Genomic DNA, 18,448 nt, shown 5'->3' on the forward strand with positions numbered 1-18,448 from the left:
GTGTCAGTTCTTGACACAGAAAGAACACTGGGTGTTTGAACTTCAATGTTAGCCACTGGTGCTGTACATCATTTATAACATTTTGCTATTGTACTAGTGACCAAAGTCGAGATATCATTCCAGTTTACTAGCGGAAGCAGGTCCCGAGTGCTTGGTGATGCAGCTAGCGTCCCCAATAAGTGGTGAAGCTTTCAGCCCGGTGGTATCTGACATGACCTGGTTCCGTTACCAACTCCTCTCTGTGCCATTGGGTTGTCACTTACCTTTCCGGGCCTGAATTTCCCCACCTGTAAATGGAGGGGTTAAACAACATGATCTCTTAAGGACCCTTTAAACTTCTAAATTGAGTCCATATCTGCATCACTTGAACTGCTGTGGCTTCACCCTTCAGTCCAGTGCCTGGCCTCTGTCGAGTTTCCCGTGGTGGTGAGCTCCATCCCAGGAACACTCAGTGTTTTCCTATCAGTGTTCCAATCCTGTAAGCTTGTAGAGAGCCCTTTTTTTAAAACCTCAATTAATTGTAGATAAATGACTTTTATATATAAAAGACTTTTAATACATAAAATATATTTAATATAAATTAAAAATCCTGCTTTTATAATTTTTAATCACAGTTTCTTTTCTATTGCAGTTTGTTAGCTTTAATATATGTGCTCAATTCTGAGTAAAGGAAAGTGAGATTGTCCCAGTTCTCAACCTGCTGCTCGTTAGCCTCACTCTGAATAACATTTTGGAGAGGGGATGCCAATTTATGATAGAAAGTTGCAGGGACTCTTACCACTCCTGGAAATTGTGGAATTACGTTGGCCTTGATGAAATGCTTTCCAGCCTGTGGCTGTAGGTATTTTGCATGTCACGATTAAAGTTTTACGTGGGGTCTGGGGACTGGAGCCTGCAGGTAATTGCTGCTAGCATGGCTCTCAGGTGATGGTTCTCCCCGGGAGGAAGGTCATTCAGAGCTAGTGAGGAATGGCCCTGGGGGTGTGCGCTGCCAGGGGGCAAGCAGAAGGGGGTCCTCAGTCCCACACTGGCTGCCCCAGGAAGAGAGGAGAGACCATGACAGGTGCAAGAATGGCTGCATTTCACCTTGCTGACAGCCGGGAGTGAAGTGATAGCTGGGTCAGGTTTATTCTCTTTGGAAGCACGTTTCCTTCGATGACATTCCTACATCCACGTAGGAAGGCTGGATGTGTATATCACTATATACTCTTTTAAAACCCCTTCTCAAAACCCCACCCTGAGAAGCGTGGTCTGATAATAAGCACGTTGTTGTGTTTTTATCCCCGAAGTCTGTTTTCTGCACAGACTTGCATTTCCTCGCTTTGCTGGAGTTGAGAAGTTTGAGCTGCCTCTGAAGTACTGGCTGTGGGGAGGCGGGGTTTCCCGGCTCCAATGAGGCGCCTTCAGTGTGGGGAAAGCCTATCGCCTTTCACAGGAGCGCCTACTCTGTAATCCAAGCACCAGCCACGCAGCCCGTTTTATTGTTTGTGGAGTCCTGTGGATCCTGAGCGGCTCCTGGCTGGGAAAGAGGGCGAGTGGGCGGCTCAGGACTCTGCACGCTGGGCTGCGACAAGTGAGCCGAACTCGACTTCTCCCAAGTCACCTGCGCGGGTGAACTCTAAGCCGGGCGCCTGGGTTGACGCTGAATCTCTTTCTCCAGCCGAGGAGTTCACAGGCGGCTGGCTTTCTGTCTTTGCTAGGAAAGATGCCTGGGAGGGGAGTAGGATTACAGGCTGGGATGCTAGGTGCACAGCAGAGAGTCGGAGTGCTTTGGTTCTGTTCTCCCCAAAGTCCTGACAAGTGTTCCTGAAATGAACACCCTGCTTGATTTTTAAATTTTTTTTTGCTTTTAATTTATTTTAATTTTATTGTGGTGTGTGGCTATCACTGATCTAGAAACCAAGTAGCACAATGTGGCTGGAGTAAAAAAAAAAATTGTTTTTTTAACCCTTCATTTTCCTTTTCTTTGTCATTGAGTGACAGACACACAATCTTTTTGCATAAAGCCGCCCGTGCCTGACTCTCACCGTTGTCTGAATAAGTGGGAAGGAGCAGGCTTATGGAAAGGACCCGGACCAATTTTTAAAAAAGAAGCTTTTTGTCTGCTGGGCTGTCCTTTGTCTAGAGTGGATTTTGATGTGAAAGAAGATGAAAAAGGAAGGCTCTTCAGGTTCCTTCAGACTCAAGTCAAACCCAGGCTCCCTCTCACGTGCTGTGAGTTGGATAAATTTCTCCTCCCTGTCCAGGCAGACAAAGAGGCTGTTTCGCAGTGACGGGGAGCTCTCCGTGTGTGGGCAGCAGGTGGAGGCGGATGATGAGAACTGGATATACAGAGCCCAGCCCAGGAAAGGTGACTTGATTCTTTGTTAATTTAAACATTTTTTGAAGTGTGCCATGTAGAATTCTTTGTTTCTAGCACTGATGTCCCTTCACAATCTTTGGCCTCCTTAGGCGTCTTGGGTGGTTTTTGTACTGGAATTCAGTGTCATTCAATTGTTTACATGTCTAAAATAGACGGGCTCCTCCAGCTAGATTCAGCTTGAGATTGTGCCCCTCGGAGAAGGATAAAATAGCCATTATCAGTCCTCAGCACCCCCCCCCCCCCCCCCCATCAGATCCACATGCTCATGTGACGTGGTGAAAAGTTCAATGGTAAACCACCATCGTAGGAGGAATCTTCTCTTACAACGCTTCGAGGTCAGGACGTGGAGCTCTTTTCTGAAACAGTGCCCTGAGGAAACGTTGGGAATCATGGATAGCCCCCTAGCATCTTCTTAAAGAAGACTGATGAATCATAGGAACGCTTGAATTGAACAGGTGTTGGGTGACATCAAGGAAATTAACTCACGGAGGGCTTAGCCAAAAGGAGTTTTTGGATTTCTTTCAAGTTCCTTTTCAGACCAATGTTGATCTCTGTTTTCAGGTTTAGCATGTTTTGCCTCCCTTAAGGTGAGGGGGAAATACCAGTCCCGGGGGTGTGGAGGGGCGGGGGAAGAGAAGGAAACATTTCAGTATTTCTTCACACACCCCTATTTTATGTTTAGAATTTGAGTTCTTCCTCTTAGCATGCTTGCTGTAGACTGGATTGTTAGGCTCTAAAATGGTTTCTCGATTCGGTGCAGTGGCAAAGCCCAGTCGGGAAGCACTATTTAAGTTATTACAAAGGAACCTGACATTCCTTGGGATTGTGTTTTCTCTGTTGATCACATTTTTCCCGTGCCGAAAGAAACTCTCTAGACTCTTTCAGGGACCTGCTCTGGGTCCCTTCTTTGGGGAAACAAAACTGCTGAAATGTGAAAGAATAAACTAAGCTATGTATGTACAGTAATTATATTCCATGGACCGAGAATCAAACACAGCCCTTCTTCCTGGATCATGTGTGTTAAGCATTTGTTTTTGTCTGTTCAGCTATAGCACAAGGGGGACGAGTTAATGCTCTTTGAAGATGTCAGATGTTTAGTGGGTCAAGGAGCTGGTCGACAGTGGTCCGCTGATCTTGAGCTTAAAAATGCAGGTTTTCATTTCCTATGCTGTGTAACTGCCAGGCGTAGACCAGGCATCTGCGCCTGATGTCGGGAGTTGTGTAGTTTAGTAAGTCCGTGAACTTTACTTTTCTAAATCAGGCATAAGCTGTGGTTTCAGTAAATGGATGGGTTGTAATGTTTGAAGCAAACATGTTAGAAGGGTGGATACAGTGGTGCTGTGGTTGTGGGAGGGTGTAGTTTTGATTCTTTTGGCCTTTGCCAAACATTTGCTGTTTTTTATATATTTATATATTACTTGTTTTGTTTTAAGTCAACTGCTGTCAGAGTTTTGTTAAAGATTGTATACATGTGAGCATGTGGATTTGGAGTTTCTATCATAGATGCTTTATCTAAGTTAACATTAATGGGAAAGAGACTGAGAATTTGCATGTGTTCATTTTAGTTGGGAAACGAAGCAGATATTGTACAGTTGACTTGTGAAAAATAAAGAAGTCATTGTAAAGAACAGGGTGACTTGTAAAGGGAAGGGAGGACTTGTTTATGCAAGAATACAAAAGATTGTGCTCTTTATCCCTCAACGTAATAGGGCGCACAGTAGCCTCATGAAGATAAATGGAAGTATAGCAGCATATGAGTGTATGTGGTCTTAGGAATAATTAGGCATGGATAATATTATCATTTTTGACATATGGAGTTAGAGGAAATCCTTAAAAATCTAGAGATAAAAATTAATGGCGTTATATTCTATTTTCACATTTGTCTTATAAAGGCAAGTTGACTCCCAACTTTGACACATGGTCTCAAAGGCATGTATAACAGTTGATCTTTATTCTATGTAATTCTTTCCTTTGGAGAAACACAGAAATGACATTTGTTTATGCTTGCAGATCAAAAGAGTTAAAATCAGAAAAATTATGCAAGGTTGGAGTTTTGTCTTAGGAGCATCAAATAAGCGAAAACTCTAGCAAGGAATGGCAGTCAGTGCTAAGAATGCCCAATGGCCATATTAGCATTTGGTTGCAAATAAATATGCACTAAACACCTATTGATGTGATGGGAATTGTGCAGCACCCTTTTTTCTTATACATCTATCTGCCCAGACCTCATGCATCTGAATCCACTTTCCTTTCAGCCTGCTCCCTAACCCCTGTACCTTACGTGAGCATTTTTTTATTTTTATTTACACAGGTTTCTCTGAGCTGGGATAAAAAACAACAACAGGGCGGTCTCAATGAACTAGATAAAATATTAAGTGGCACTCACTGTTTGTGTCTTTCCACATAGAGCACCAACAAGCAGTGACAGCGAGAGGTAGGACAGTGTAGCTTAACAAGTCAACCTCACTTCAGCAGTTGGTCTCCCCTGTGTTGTGTCCCCCACCTTCCCTCTCTCACCCCCGCAGCCATGGGATCTTTCTCCCTCCCACCCTCCCATCCAGCAGCTGCTGCAAGCGGGAGTGTTTGCCTGCTCCCTGCCCACTGTGTACAGGTCACATTACTTTGCTCATAATTGTTTTGCACTTTAGCCCATTGAATCCCTACTGTCAGTGTGGGTAGTATGTTGTATAAGATGCACAATCATTTTATAAAACAGTTCTTTCAAGTTTTGTTACAACCAAAGAAGCTCTTTTTATAGTGACTCTCCATGCTGGATTGCTCATCAGAAACATCACAATAAAGTGTTTAAGTTGTTACCCTTATGGATCTCTACCAGTACACAAACTTATAGCTTTATAGTTTAATGTTGTCACTTGTACTCAAGAAGCTAAAGATAAAATTACAGTTCTAGAGACTTTTGGGTGAAACTTTTTATAAGAATAGCATGCTACTAAGAGGCATCTTTCTGAATACACTACTTTTGCTGAGCCTCAAAAGTAAGTAGAAGATAATACTGATGTAGCCAGGCAGTCACAAGTAAAAAAATATTGGCAAATAATGTCAAGGTGGCACCTCAAATTTCAGAGCAAAACTAGATAAATAAGTAACCTTTATCTTGAGGTTCACTGTGTGTATGTTGGAAAAATAGCTAAATGGAGTTTATCTCAGTGTCTTCATAAAAGAGATAAGAAGGATATTATCTTGCAGTGAATATACTGTTTTCCTGCATTCTTTCTACTGATGTTGACATTCTATGAAAGACAGTGAGTGCCACTTAATATTTTATCTGGTTCATTGAGACTTTCTGTGAAAGACACAAACAGTGAGCGCCACTTAATATTTTATCTGGTTCATTGAAACTGCCCTGCTTTCTTTTGTTCCAGCTCCTGGCAAGTTTCAAAACTCTCTTGCATTAACATTTGTGCTCAGGAAGGTAAAAATGAATTGAGTAACAGCAATAATCAGCTCTTACATTCATAGTGTGACATGGCCAATATAGTGATGTTTTGACTGAGACATTAAAATCAAGGGTGTGAGTCTGTATCCTCTTGAGTATTAAATTTAGTGCATCATGAGCTAGTTTGTTAGATGCCTGTGTAATAAAAAAGTGGAAGTCAGTTGTAGATGAGAGAGCATGTAGCTCTTCATGTGGAATTCTTGTATTATTCATCGAAGGCATTTTTCCTGAGAACTGTGTGTGGGACACAAAGAGATATAGCTCTGAAGTCCTGGAGTTCATGCTTCAATGGAGAAGCAGATAAGACATTTTAGGGGGAACTCAAGAGAAAATGCAGGGTATTTATGAGCAGGGATAAAAATGAATGGCTTAAATGAGAAGGTCTAGATAAAGAGACAATATCTGAAGCATTTTCATGTTTTGCATGGTCTTCTGGCCGTTAGTGTTGATTTAAACAATGTTTAATGAGCGCCTGCTTTGTTATGAACATTGTGGGAGGTTTTCAAGGGAAACTGGTGACTAATAGTATTTATTCTGTGCTTCCCCTGCCTCACTCACTTCCCCTTCTCTTGTCAAATAAAACCAAAAAGAGGTGGAATAATAATGGGGTATCCTCTCCTTGGGCACAGCATGTTTTGTTGTGTTCTCAGCCCTCTGTTCATTTGGGCAGAGGCGTGATTGATGATTCTGGTATTGGCAGGTCAGCAGATAGAGTGGGTAATTGACATGCAAAGCCCCAGTTTAAACTTTGATTCCACTCTCTTCTTCTGGACTTTGTCGTATACTAGTATATTTATCACATTATCGAATTTGGATCATTTGGATTTTAGTACCTTCCCTTCCCACGGACTACAGAAATGGCCAGAATGGCCTTACCGAGTATCAATGGTAATGGAGAACCCCATACATGAGATAATCAGCTGTTGAAGGTGGGAGTTGGCTATATTTAAAGTCATTTCATTCCAGTGTCCTCCCTAATGAAATTGTTGTGGAAAACAGGATCCACGTGCACAATTGGGTTAGCAGTGACTTCAGATATTACAATGGGAGAAAATGGCATGGAAGACCACACGCAACAAGGTCAAGATCCTGTTTCTGTGTAAATAGCCGTGATTTATTTTTGATCATAAAACTCTTCAAAATAATGGGAATTAAGAACACTTTCTTCATGGCATTAAAGAAACCTAAAAAATGTTGGCAAGGATGATCAAGGTAGCCTCCCAAATTTGAGAGCAAAACTAGGTAAGTAATATTTATTTTGAGGGTCACTGCGTACGTGGGGAAAATAGGTAAATGGAGTTTATCAGTGTCTCGATCAAGGAGATAAGAAGAATATTCTCGTGCAGTGAATGTAATGTTTTCCTGCATTCTTTCTACTGACATTGACATCTGTGAAAGACTCAGGCCGTGAGCGCCACTTAATATTTTATCTGGTTCATTGAAACTGCCCTTTTTTCACCCCTGATTATTTTTTCTTTTGAGGTTGGGAGTCCCTGTTGTCTTACTTTCTTATTTTGCTGCAAAATTGATTTCATTTTTTTAAAAATATTTTTATTGATTTTTCACAGAGAGGAAGGGAGAGAGATAGAGAGCTAGAAACATCAATGAGAGAGAAACATCGATCAGCTGCCTCCTGCATACCCCTCACTGGGGATGTGCCCACAACCCAGGTACATGCCCTTGACCGGAATCGAACCTGGGACCCTTCAGTCCACAGGCCGACGCTCTATCCACTGAGCCAAACTGGTTTTGGCTGATTTCATTTTTTATTAAATTGATGAAATGATGTTCTATTGAAATGATGTTTTATGTATTACCCATTATTTACGTATTTTAAAAAGTTTGTGGATTTATTTAGAGACTTAGACATACTTAGCTTACTAGAAATACCTTAGAACAGTGATTTTCAACTGGTGTGCTGCAAGGATTTTTAAAACATGCAATACCTGGCTATTTAGTCAGGGGCACTGACCTCTTTCCCCTGAGGTTGTCAAATAAAAAATTGACAACAGCCAACACAACTACAGCTGTCTGGTGTGATTGAATCAAAATTACTAATTTTTTGTCAGACCAGCAAAAAATATATTTTTTGGTGTTCCACAGACTTTTAGTAATCAGTGAGTGTGCCATGAGCTGAAGAAGGTTGAAAGGTTGCTGTCTTAGAGTGATAAAAAGAAGTAACTTATTGTCAGAGCTTAGTTTTGGAAGTGAATAGCCTGTGTTCTTTCCTATTGAAATGTCTTTACTGGGTTTTGAAAACATTTTTTAAATTGTTCTTTTCAAACAATTATTTTAAAAAATAATTCAAATATACCCTATATATTAATCAGGGTTGCTTTTTGTAAAGTCTCTTGCAGCTGTTATAAAATGTGTTAAATTTCCATGTAATTTCAAGGGTTTTTGGTTTAACTAACATTTTCTACCGAATTAAAGTTTTTTAAACTACACTGTTTTCTGTGAAATTCTTCACTTGTCAGTTTCCTCTCCTCGAGGTCTGTTGTGCACAAGGCTTGTCTGTCTGGACTGTATGTAGCTCAGGCCCTGCCAGCTTTACCTACCCTCTGAGTGGTCTCTTTCTTGTTATCCCCACTCTTGTCCTCCTTTGAGCCATCCCTGAGTCCACAGGCAATCAGAGCAATCCTCCTAACATAAAAACACTAGGATCGGTCACTCTCTGTGGCTCCCCATTGCCTGCAGAGTGGAGCCCGTAACACTTGCCATAGCACGCAACCCTGCTCCACCTGTCCTGTCCCCTGCCCTGTTTACCTCTAGAAATGACAGTTGGACCAATGCTGGACCGTTACAACTCCAGAACTTTCCATTTCCCACCCCCTACCTTTCTCATTCCCCATGACAGGGTGCTCCAGTCCCCTCCTCTGCCTGTTGACTTCTGCTTAACCTTCTAGATGCTCTTTAAAGTTCTGTGAAGCCCGATCCTCTAAAGGCCAAGCTGATACTCCCTTCTCCATGTTATTTCTCTACCGTCTACATACCTCATTCATTGCCTTTCTCTTACACTGGATTCTACTTTTTGTTTATTTGTCTGTATCCTTAGCTGGACTGTGACCTCTTTCAGGACAGAGCCCAAGTCTTATGTGTCTTTTTTATCCCCCAGGCTAAGTTGTCAATAAATGGTTGTTGACTGGGTGGACCTCGCTCCCCTGCGACACTGTTAATAGTGCTGTTTGCACAGGCCAATGGGCCAATCCAGTACTCCCTGAATTTGCACCGTGTGCTTACTTTGTCAGTTATATTGATGAATGTAACCTTACAAGTGCTTGCAACTCTGAACTTTTTGAGTGCATCAAAAGAGAGATTGTGGGCACATAATTTTAGTGGCAGGCTGCTGTTTCCTGTTGCTCCACTCAAACTGAACATGCCCCAAGTATTTTGTAGAAATGTTTGATCTTGACTGTTTTGACCATTAGTAAAGGTGACTAATGAACAGAGAGGAGGAATGGGATAGATGATGCTATGCCTGATGGGGAGGGCCAGCTCAGTGCTACTGCAGCCTTTTCTTGACCCATTTCCCTGGCTTTCACCTTTAACCTGTTTCCCTGCTTTCACTTTTGCTCTCCCCCACCCCACCCTACCCCACCCCTACCACAAGATAGGCTGAGCTTCACACAGGGGCCTCAGTGACCCTGTCAAATATCCAACATAAATCATGTTGTGCAACGTCACTGCTTAAAACCCTTCACTGGCTTTCCTTCTCAGTTTAAATACTAACGTCAGTACCAGGTCCTATAAGGCCCTACCTGATCTGCCTCATCACCCACTGCGTCCCTAACCTCATCACCTTTGCTTTCCCCTCACTGCCCTCAAAGTCTCCTTGCTGTTTTTGGAACATGCCCAGCAACTTGACCTTCCCTCTACTGGAATCCCAGCTGTGCACGTGGTTCCCTCCCTGCCTCACTTCTTTCAGATCTTTGCTTAGAAGTCATCTCAGTGACCCTACTTAAAACTGTCATACCTTATCCTCACCCTGACCTTCCTATCCCTATTTCTATTCTTCTTCAAAGCACTATATTACATATAGTATGTACTGAATATACTATATACATTATGTATTTAATTTGGTACTGTCTGTCTCCTCAAACTAGAATTTCACCTCTAAGATAGGAGAGGTTTTTTGGTGTGCTTCAGTAACCGATGTTCTTCCAAGGCTGGCCCATACATAGTAGGTGTTCAACAAATTTTAGTTGAAAGAGAGATCGAGTGATGCAAAGAGCACTAGGTCAGGAAATCTGGGTGTTTCACTTCTGTCACTTGCTAACTGTGTGACTTGTAACAAATCACATAAATCTATTTAAGCTCTAGTTTTAATTTCTGTAAAATGGGATAATAGTTATTCATCATACATATGGGTAGCAGGTACAGCTTATTATTGAATAAGTGAGAATATGTCCTGTAGATTCTTTATCAGCCTACAAATTGGATCTGGTTGCATTTAATGGGACTGTCTGTGGGGATGGCCGTCTCGTCACATCAAAGTCAGTGGAGTCACGGTATCTTTATCCTAGTAGAGCATACACTGTTCTGTAGAATTTTCAGTATAGAAATAGGCAACCCAGCTGGAAGCTATCACTTCCTTTACATAGTTTCTACCTCAGTTTTTATGTGAAATCCTGAAATTATTAAAATACCAAACTGAAAGTCATGTCTAATTTTGTCAACCCACCCATAAATACTAAAAATAACTAACACTTAATGAGTACTTGCCATGGCAGGCCACTATTAATAATACATTACATGAATTAACTCATTTAATAAATATCTGGATACCATAATTATTCAATAAAAATAATAGTTGGTTTGATAAGCAGGGAAAGGTTAGATCATCAGGGAGAACGAAAAACTGGGCAAACTTAGATAGGATGAGACAGGGAACTCAGTATAATGCTTCAAGCAGAGAAATGAACCTGGCCTGCGTGGCTCGGTGGTTGAACATCGACCTATGAACCAGGAGGTCATGGTTCAAATTCCCATCAGGGCACATGCCAGGCGGGCTAGATCCCCGGTATGGGGTGTGCTATAGGCAGTCGATCAATGATGCTCTCATCATTGATGTTTCTATCTCTCCTTCTCCCTTCCTCTCTGAAATCAATGAAAATATATTTTTAAGAAGAAGAAGAAGAGGAATGACATGGAAAGTACTGAGAACATTCTAGAGTCTTGGATATAGCAACTTCCTGGTTTAAGGGCAAATGCTCTGGTTTGAGACTGTTTGGGTGTGTACTTCATGCCTCGCCTCACTTCAGTGTTTTTGATATCAAGCCTGTGTTTTATCCAGCGTCTTGCGCTTTGCAGAGAGGAAGTAAGTATTTGCAGTGTGAACACGGTCAGGGTGATGCTGAAGGAAAACCGCTCTGGTTAGGGCTTGCAGCATGGGTTGGAGCTCCCGGGACGGGAACCTGGTCGGGGCTGTCGATGCTGAGAAGAGACAAGTGCTGGGTGAAGTGATTATATAGGCACCTAAGGAAAGGCAGTTATGAAATTTTTATAACAGATTTTCATGTTAGGCTATCTTTATTAAGGGGAACCACAGGTTTTAATAATTATTTCTTCTTGTAGGAACAGCATCTGTCATTTTCAAAGGTATAGTTATGTTTCTCCTAGCTTTCTGAAATGTGCGTAGCCTTCACCTTGAATTTCTAGTCTTCCTAATTAAAGATGCTATTTATGGTGATTGCTGTCTTAATAAATGTGACTGGATCCCAGTTCGGTTTGATTTACAATCATCATACATATTGTTCATATACGAGATGTGCTGTGTGAGGCTGGGGGAGCTGTAAGCTGGTTGCAGTGTTGTCTCTATCACTTGCCCCTCCTCAGCTCTTACAGAACCTCTTCTCTGTACCTTCAAACGCAGCATCACGGGGTGGTCTCTGTCATTTTTGGCTGACATTGGATGACTGACTAATCATCAGCAATTATTTACTTAGTTCTTGCTAGAGCCCATCACTGTGCTGGAAGCATCCTGCTTTGGCTATTTAAACACGTAGGGTGCATGGTGAGTGCTTGTCTAGCCGAGCCTTTTTCTGACACTATCTCCCTGGGGAAGGAGGGGGATGTTGTCAGCCGGGGCTCCCAGTTGTTGCTCCCCCACCAGTGCCACCCTTTGCTAGATTCATTCCCCGGATCCGGGTGGGTGTGGCGGGGCCTTGTGTTCCAAGAACGCCTAATGTTTAGTAGACTTTCTATAAAGCAGCACTCGGGGAAGCCACCCGAGGAGCAGCCTCTGGCTGAGCAAGGTGCAGAGGGCTTGGATGGGCGTGACCTGGAGTGACCTGTCACTGGGAGCCTTCCCTAGGGCAGGCACTCATTAAGGGGGTGGCATGGAGAGTGCCTGCCCTGCCACTCTCATGGCCTCCAGTTTTAGAAAAAGGCTGCGCTAAAGGCAGTAATGAATGGAAGATAATGGAAGGAGGTGGCAGTTGACTGGAGGCAGAGGAGGGGATACGCTCCGAGGGGAGAAGAAACCATGCATCTCCATACCTCTCCACTCGGCCTTCCCTTTGCTCACCGTTTTCTGATCCTGTCCCCTACGTCGATAAAGCGATGGCGGACTCCTGGGAGTCTGCATCTGCTGCTTGCACAACTAATTGTGCACTTGTAATAAGTTAGGTCTGTTTGTTTTTTTAGGACATAGGTAAATAAAGTGTCTGTACATGGTTGGAAAAGGCAAGGGACAAGGATAAAAACTAATTTATTAACTGGTTAAAATAATGTTCGTGGTGCATGTAAATTGTCAGATTTGGGTTCCATATATATTTATCTTTCTCTAAGAAAAGCCCATTTGTAAGTGAAAGCCACAAGCAGCTGAGACTTCAATAAACTGTATCACTTGGTTTTTGTCTTTTGAGTAAACTTTAAAAGAGAAAGTGAGAATAAATTTATTTGATTGTTGGTGCAGTTCCCTCTCTTCTATTCCCAAAGGCTCTCTTTCACTTTGTAATTCTAAACGCCGCAGCTCAGGTAGAAACTGGGTATCTGGTGTTTCTGGATTACATTTGGAGATAAACCAGAGTTCTTACCTGAACAGGTGTGTATTGCTTCAGTCTGGATTGGTTTGGGATTCTTTTACAAAGCATACAAAAGACAGCCTGTGAGCTTTCCTTCGTGGGTGGTTGTGGCTAGTGCTTGGCGTGGCTGCTGCGGTTATCCTGATGGGTAGTTATTTATTTACATATTTTTTTTCGTAAAAAAAGTGCTTTGACTTCCTGGAAAAAGAACTTTGATTTTTACTTTAAAGTAGTTTTATTGCAGCCCTGGCTGGTGTGGCTCAGTTGGTTGAAGCATTGTCCCATACACCAAAAGGCTGCGGGTTCGATCCCCGGTTGGACGATCTCTCTTTCTCTGTCCCTCCCACTGCCCTCTCTCTCTCTCCCTTCCGCTCTGTAAAATTAATTAAAAACCATTCTCGGGTGAGGATTAAAAAAAGTTGTTTTGTTGCAGAGTTAATCAACACACTCTATTTCTATAACAAGATCGTTCAAGTACTTGTTTTCCTTGCTAGCTTTCCAGGTCCAGTATTTTTGTCGTGAGGTCTGAATGCCTGCATGGGATTGTGTTCCGAGGATCCCAGTTCGGTTTGCTTTATAAGCCATCTTTGAGACACCTTGTTGCATGTGGGTTGTGCTTGTGCACAGCTGATGCTTCATGGAGCTGGAGAGGTTGGGCTTCCTCTTGGGCCACATTCCTTTGGATCATCAGACCTTGGTTTACAGCCTACACATTGGGACAGGTGCTAGTTGATCCAGTTACCCCTGTTCTTATGTCATTGTAACCAGAGGAAAGTTATGTAACTGACTTTTGAAGGTTATGTTTCACTCTAACTAATAAAGATTTGAACAAAAATGGAATTAGTAAATTTTCCTCTAGTTTCTAAGAAAATTGAGTTAGGTTTCTCTACAACAAATGCTTCTTTGGAATGGGAGAAAGAACCCTTTAGAGTGGATCTGTGGTGTGAATGTTTGAGGTTTACAGTGTCCCAAGAAGTTTAATTGTATTTGGTTTAAGTCAGTAACTTTGGAAAGTGTGCCTGTGTCCAGAGTAATCATATATTACATTTGTTCCTAGCCACCCATTGCATGCATACACACACACACACACACACACACACACACACACTTATACATATATATATATGCATATACAGTAAGTCCTCATTTAATGCTGTTGATAGATTCTTGGAAACTGCGACACTAAATGAAATGTGTAAGGAAACCAATTGTAATAGGCTAATTAATATAAAGAAGAGTTAAGTAGCAATGGCAACATTTCTGGTCACAAAAATACATCACCAAACTTCTAAATAAAGACCCAAAACTCTTCTAATATTAAACATTGAAATAAATGTGAGCACTACATACATTTACGAAATATGGGTAAAAGCAAGGAAGAGAATAATTTTCCAACCCACTGATTCCCAGTCAGGGTCATGGTGGCCAATCTGGCAGTTCAGGGAGCATGGTAGGCACCCACGCTGGTCAGAATTCCCTTCCATCAGAGGGGCGCACTTGCACCCACACCCACTCGCTTAGACTGGGGTAATGTACACACTCCAGTTCACCTCCTGTGACAGTGCTGGGATGTGGGAGGAGACTGGAGACTGGAGAAAACCCACACAGACATGGGGAGGACCTGGGAGAACATGCAAACTTCTCACAGTCGTCCTGACCCGGAATTGATTTTTATCTTTTCTCATCCCCTTTATCACGAAATGAGACTGAATGAAACGAGGTTTCCGAGGACCTGCTGCATATAAAACGAAACAAAAGCTTTGTGAAAATGCTTACCTTCACCGCATGTCCACGTATGATACTTGCAATTTTCTCTCCTGTTTTATTGTCTTACTTTATGAGACAGAAAAATGTCAGTCCTGACCTACGAAAATTAGGTCACTGCCTTCACTTGGCAAGTGGTGCTTTCTGTGGCCCTCACTTCTTTTGTAGGGCTTTACTGTGCGGAGCCCAGGTGGCTCCTGCACAGTGTCTACAAGTCACAGACTGATGGTGTTTCTGTGGACAGTCCACTGCCACATCAATGTGTGGAAGGGCCCCACACACCAGAAGTGGTATCTTGAGATGCAGTGAGGATCAGGGGTGTATCTCAGAAACTCGCCTGGTCTGAGAACTGAGTAAGGACAACAAGCGCCTGAGCATGCATGCACTATGTCAGTCCGTATCTAGGTCTCCCTATGTGCTCCAAGCCCAGGACCGTGTCGATGAACAAAGGGAAATGCTGGCAAATTGGCAGGCAGGACGGAGGCGTCCCAGCACGCACCGTGTCCCTGCTGGAGCACGGTGGCACGGAGCCTTGCTAATGCACTCGGAGGACTGCTAGCACCTGCTCACCCACCCAAGGGAAAGCTCATGAATAGCAATGCCTGTGGAATGTCTGCCTTCTTCTGGAGATGCCTCTGTCATTCTGCCTACTGACCTATTGTCCATTCCCCATGGGGGAAAATTCCTTGAAAAGTTCATTCCATTTAACTTTACCTTCAAATTGTTGGATCGTGGCCTCTCTAAATCAGAGAGCCTGTCTGATCTGGGAGAAAAAGTGCACTTTCTTTGAAACAAAGCTGTTATAAAAAAGTGATAATTAGTTAGAGATACGTTTCTAAATTTCAATCATATGGACGACATGTTAGCTTATATAAAATGTTAGAAGAATATGCCTTTTATTTATTTGCATCTGTATATATAAAAGCCTAAGCGACCAGCCAACTGGCCGGTAGCTATGACGTGCACTGACGTGCACTGACACCCTCTGGGGATGTCAGACTGCCAGTTTCGTCCCGATCCCCGCAGGCCAGGCCGAGGGACCCCACCTGTGCACGAATCCGTTCACCGGGCCTCTAGTTTCCATATAACAGAAGTTTGCCTCATTCATCTTTCAGAATTTAAAAAAATTTCAAAATACATTTTTTTAAATAAAAGACATTTTTCTAAAGTGTACTCTGCAGATAGAGTCTTGATTGCAGGTCTTGGTTTACTCCACAGTCACACCTGGTTGGTCTCATTTCATTGCTGTGACAGTCCTGTGAAATGGGTAGGACAGGTGGCATGGCCCTTTTTGTGGTGAGAAAGCAGTCTCTGAAAGATGAAGTGACTTGCCTACAGCCATGTGGATGGTAATGCCACAGACTGGACTTGAATCTACTTTTTGTGATTTAGTCCCAAACTCTCGATGTGATGTGGGGCAACATCTCTGCTCAATCCACAGAGCACAATTAAACTGCTTCTGATGCCTTGGTGTCACCATGAATAGTCGTTGAACCTTGTAATAACCCAGTCTTGCCCTGGTGGCTCTGGAGGTCTGCAAGGATTCTTGCTGCGGTGTGAAGTGGGTCTCCACTGCATGTCTCATATTCCACGTGTGCTGAAGGCAGAGCTTTGTCTTACCCCACCGTGCAGCCATGCCTGCCTCTTGTCCCCACCCCTCTCTGGTTTGGTGTTTCTGGTTTGTTACCTTGTGTGGAGGCTCTGGGCAATCCACTTTATTACAGCAGTGTTGACCTGAGCCACAGCCCTGTGAGAGATGTTATCTAATCATTTTGATCTCTTGACTGTATTTTGAGTGGGTGAACTTGTCAGAAAAGTGATCTCTCGATAAACGGGATGTTACTGTACTGTGTGTAAGTATGTTTTTTTACACTTCTATCCTCTGTTGGCTTCTCTTTTTAGTACAGTTGAATGAAGGACATGTTTGCATTAATGTGTGGAATTGTGACTATATTTGGGCATCCCAGTCCTTTTTGTAAACGTTAACTTTTAAACACTTCCGTAACACTGAGTTTTCAAGTAGGATTACTCGTTGTTTCACTTACTAAGCAAGGATAGCTTCTAAGCTTTGTTTCACCATTATTCACTTTCTCTAATAACTTGTTAAGTTCTCATTCTCTCTCCTCTCCCTCCCTTCTCTTCTCTCTCTGATGTTTGGACACCACGTATATTTTCTTGTTTTTCCTATGGGTGAAATCTCCCTGTACCTCCAATTTCGTATCTTTCTTCATATTATCTGCTTATAGAAAAGTAAAAAAATTGTGAAGACAAGACATGTTTCTCTGAATAATTAACATTATCTGAAACCAGCTCTACTCCACTAAATATTCTTGGCCAATCAGTTTAAATGACATTTGGTCCTCATGAACACAAATGGGAATTATATAAAACGTGACTGAAAAGCTGATTGGACTCTGCCTTTTTTGCAAGTTTCTTAATAAACTACCATATCCCAAAATTCAGAATTAGCATGATCTTTTAGTAGTCGGTGTTGAAATGCTACAGTTCCCATTTTGTATCATAGGCCTACAGTAGTTGCTCAGAGAATACTTTGATTTACAGACAGGGGAGATGCAAAAATGTGTGTATGCAATTTGAATAAATTGAAAGTAGAGATTAAAATAACATTGTTTTGTGTGATTCAAGAATTGAGGCTCAGAGAAAAGCACAACAATTTCAGAAAGCACTGTTACCTTTTCTCTTATTCTCCAAACATTAGAGAATTGATAGAAGATGCTCACTCCTGATAGCCAAAGCTTTTGATGCCCAGCGTTTACTGTGTGTTTGGGATGTAAAATCTCAGAGATGATGACAGTTGTAAAGATGCCTTTCTTTCCAGATGAAGCAGAATTTCAGAGAATTCTATTTTGTGTGTACCTAAATCAGAAACCAGCTGTCGCTGTTATGTAGACAGAGGGTTTATTGAAGCAATGACCACATATTTTTCTCTCTTGGTGCCATTTGAGAGCATTTGAGTAAATATTTGCATATAGCCCCCAAATTGGCGCTGTGAAGGGATCCACGTGGAGTTACCTTAACAAAACAAGGCTCACTTATTGGGGCTGGAAGGCACCTCAGAGATAGCCCTGTCTGATGTCTGTGACAGATGAAGCGGGGGTCCAGGGAGGCCAGTTAGCTTGCTTAAGACCCCAGAACCCACCGTGGCCCTGGCATTCCTTTCCCCTCTCCTAAATAGTATTGAGATTGTGTCCCTTTCTGTTAGTTTCTTTAACTCTGACATTCCTGACTGCCCTGTGAAGGTCAAGTGACACATTCCTTTGCTGACCTTTCAGAGCAGGTTTGGGAAGCTTTTCATTCACTCTGTATCACACAGAAGTTTTCTAAATAGATGTGCCCAAGACAGGCAACTTACTAATGAGAGCAGAGGCAAAGAGGGCCATCAACCCTGAAAACAGGCTCTCTGTTGTAACTTTGATTCCACTCACAAAAGCAAAATTTATTCAGCTTTCCAAGAATTGAATGGAAAAAAAAACAAAAACAAAACCTCCCCCCAAAAAACAAACAAAAACCCCCCAAAGCCCCAGGCTGCAGCCTTTCCTTTGTGTGAACTGGAATCCTTAGAGACCGTGGAATAACTTAATAGAGCTGTCAAAAGCACACCTGCCTCCGAAGAAATAAGTGCATTCTCAAACTTTAAACTTAGTATTACTGTTTTTGACATGTAGCTTTTTTTTTTTGCCCTTTTGAGGGGTTGTAGAATTATTATCATTAATAGCTGAATTTGCAGAGATGCATTAAATAAAAATGGAACAAAAATGCCAGCCATTATCATCGGCAGAATTGCAGACTTCTATTAGACTTAACTTACTGATCTTAAGC

At 42.4% G+C, this 18,448-nt stretch overlaps 1 protein-coding gene across 1 annotated transcript in view; it reads left to right on the forward strand.

Annotated features, from left to right (window-relative positions):
* The first annotated feature begins 1,495 nt into the window (after positions 1 to 1,495).
* The window catches only part of NHSL1 (NHS like 1), a 119,276-nt gene continuing 102,323 nt past the window's right edge, over positions 1,496 to 18,448 (forward strand). Inside the window, exon 1 of the mRNA XM_015572058.1 lies at positions 1,496 to 2,350. Coding sequence (XP_015427544.1) covers positions 2,149 to 2,350 — 202 coding nt within the window. The 5' untranslated portion in view covers positions 1,496 to 2,148. The remainder of the gene's footprint in view (positions 2,351 to 18,448) is intronic.

This window comes from Myotis davidii, unplaced genomic scaffold (genome assembly GCF_000327345.1).
Source record: "Myotis davidii unplaced genomic scaffold, ASM32734v1 scaffold266, whole genome shotgun sequence".
NCBI lineage: Eukaryota > Metazoa > Chordata > Mammalia > Chiroptera > Vespertilionidae > Myotis > Myotis davidii.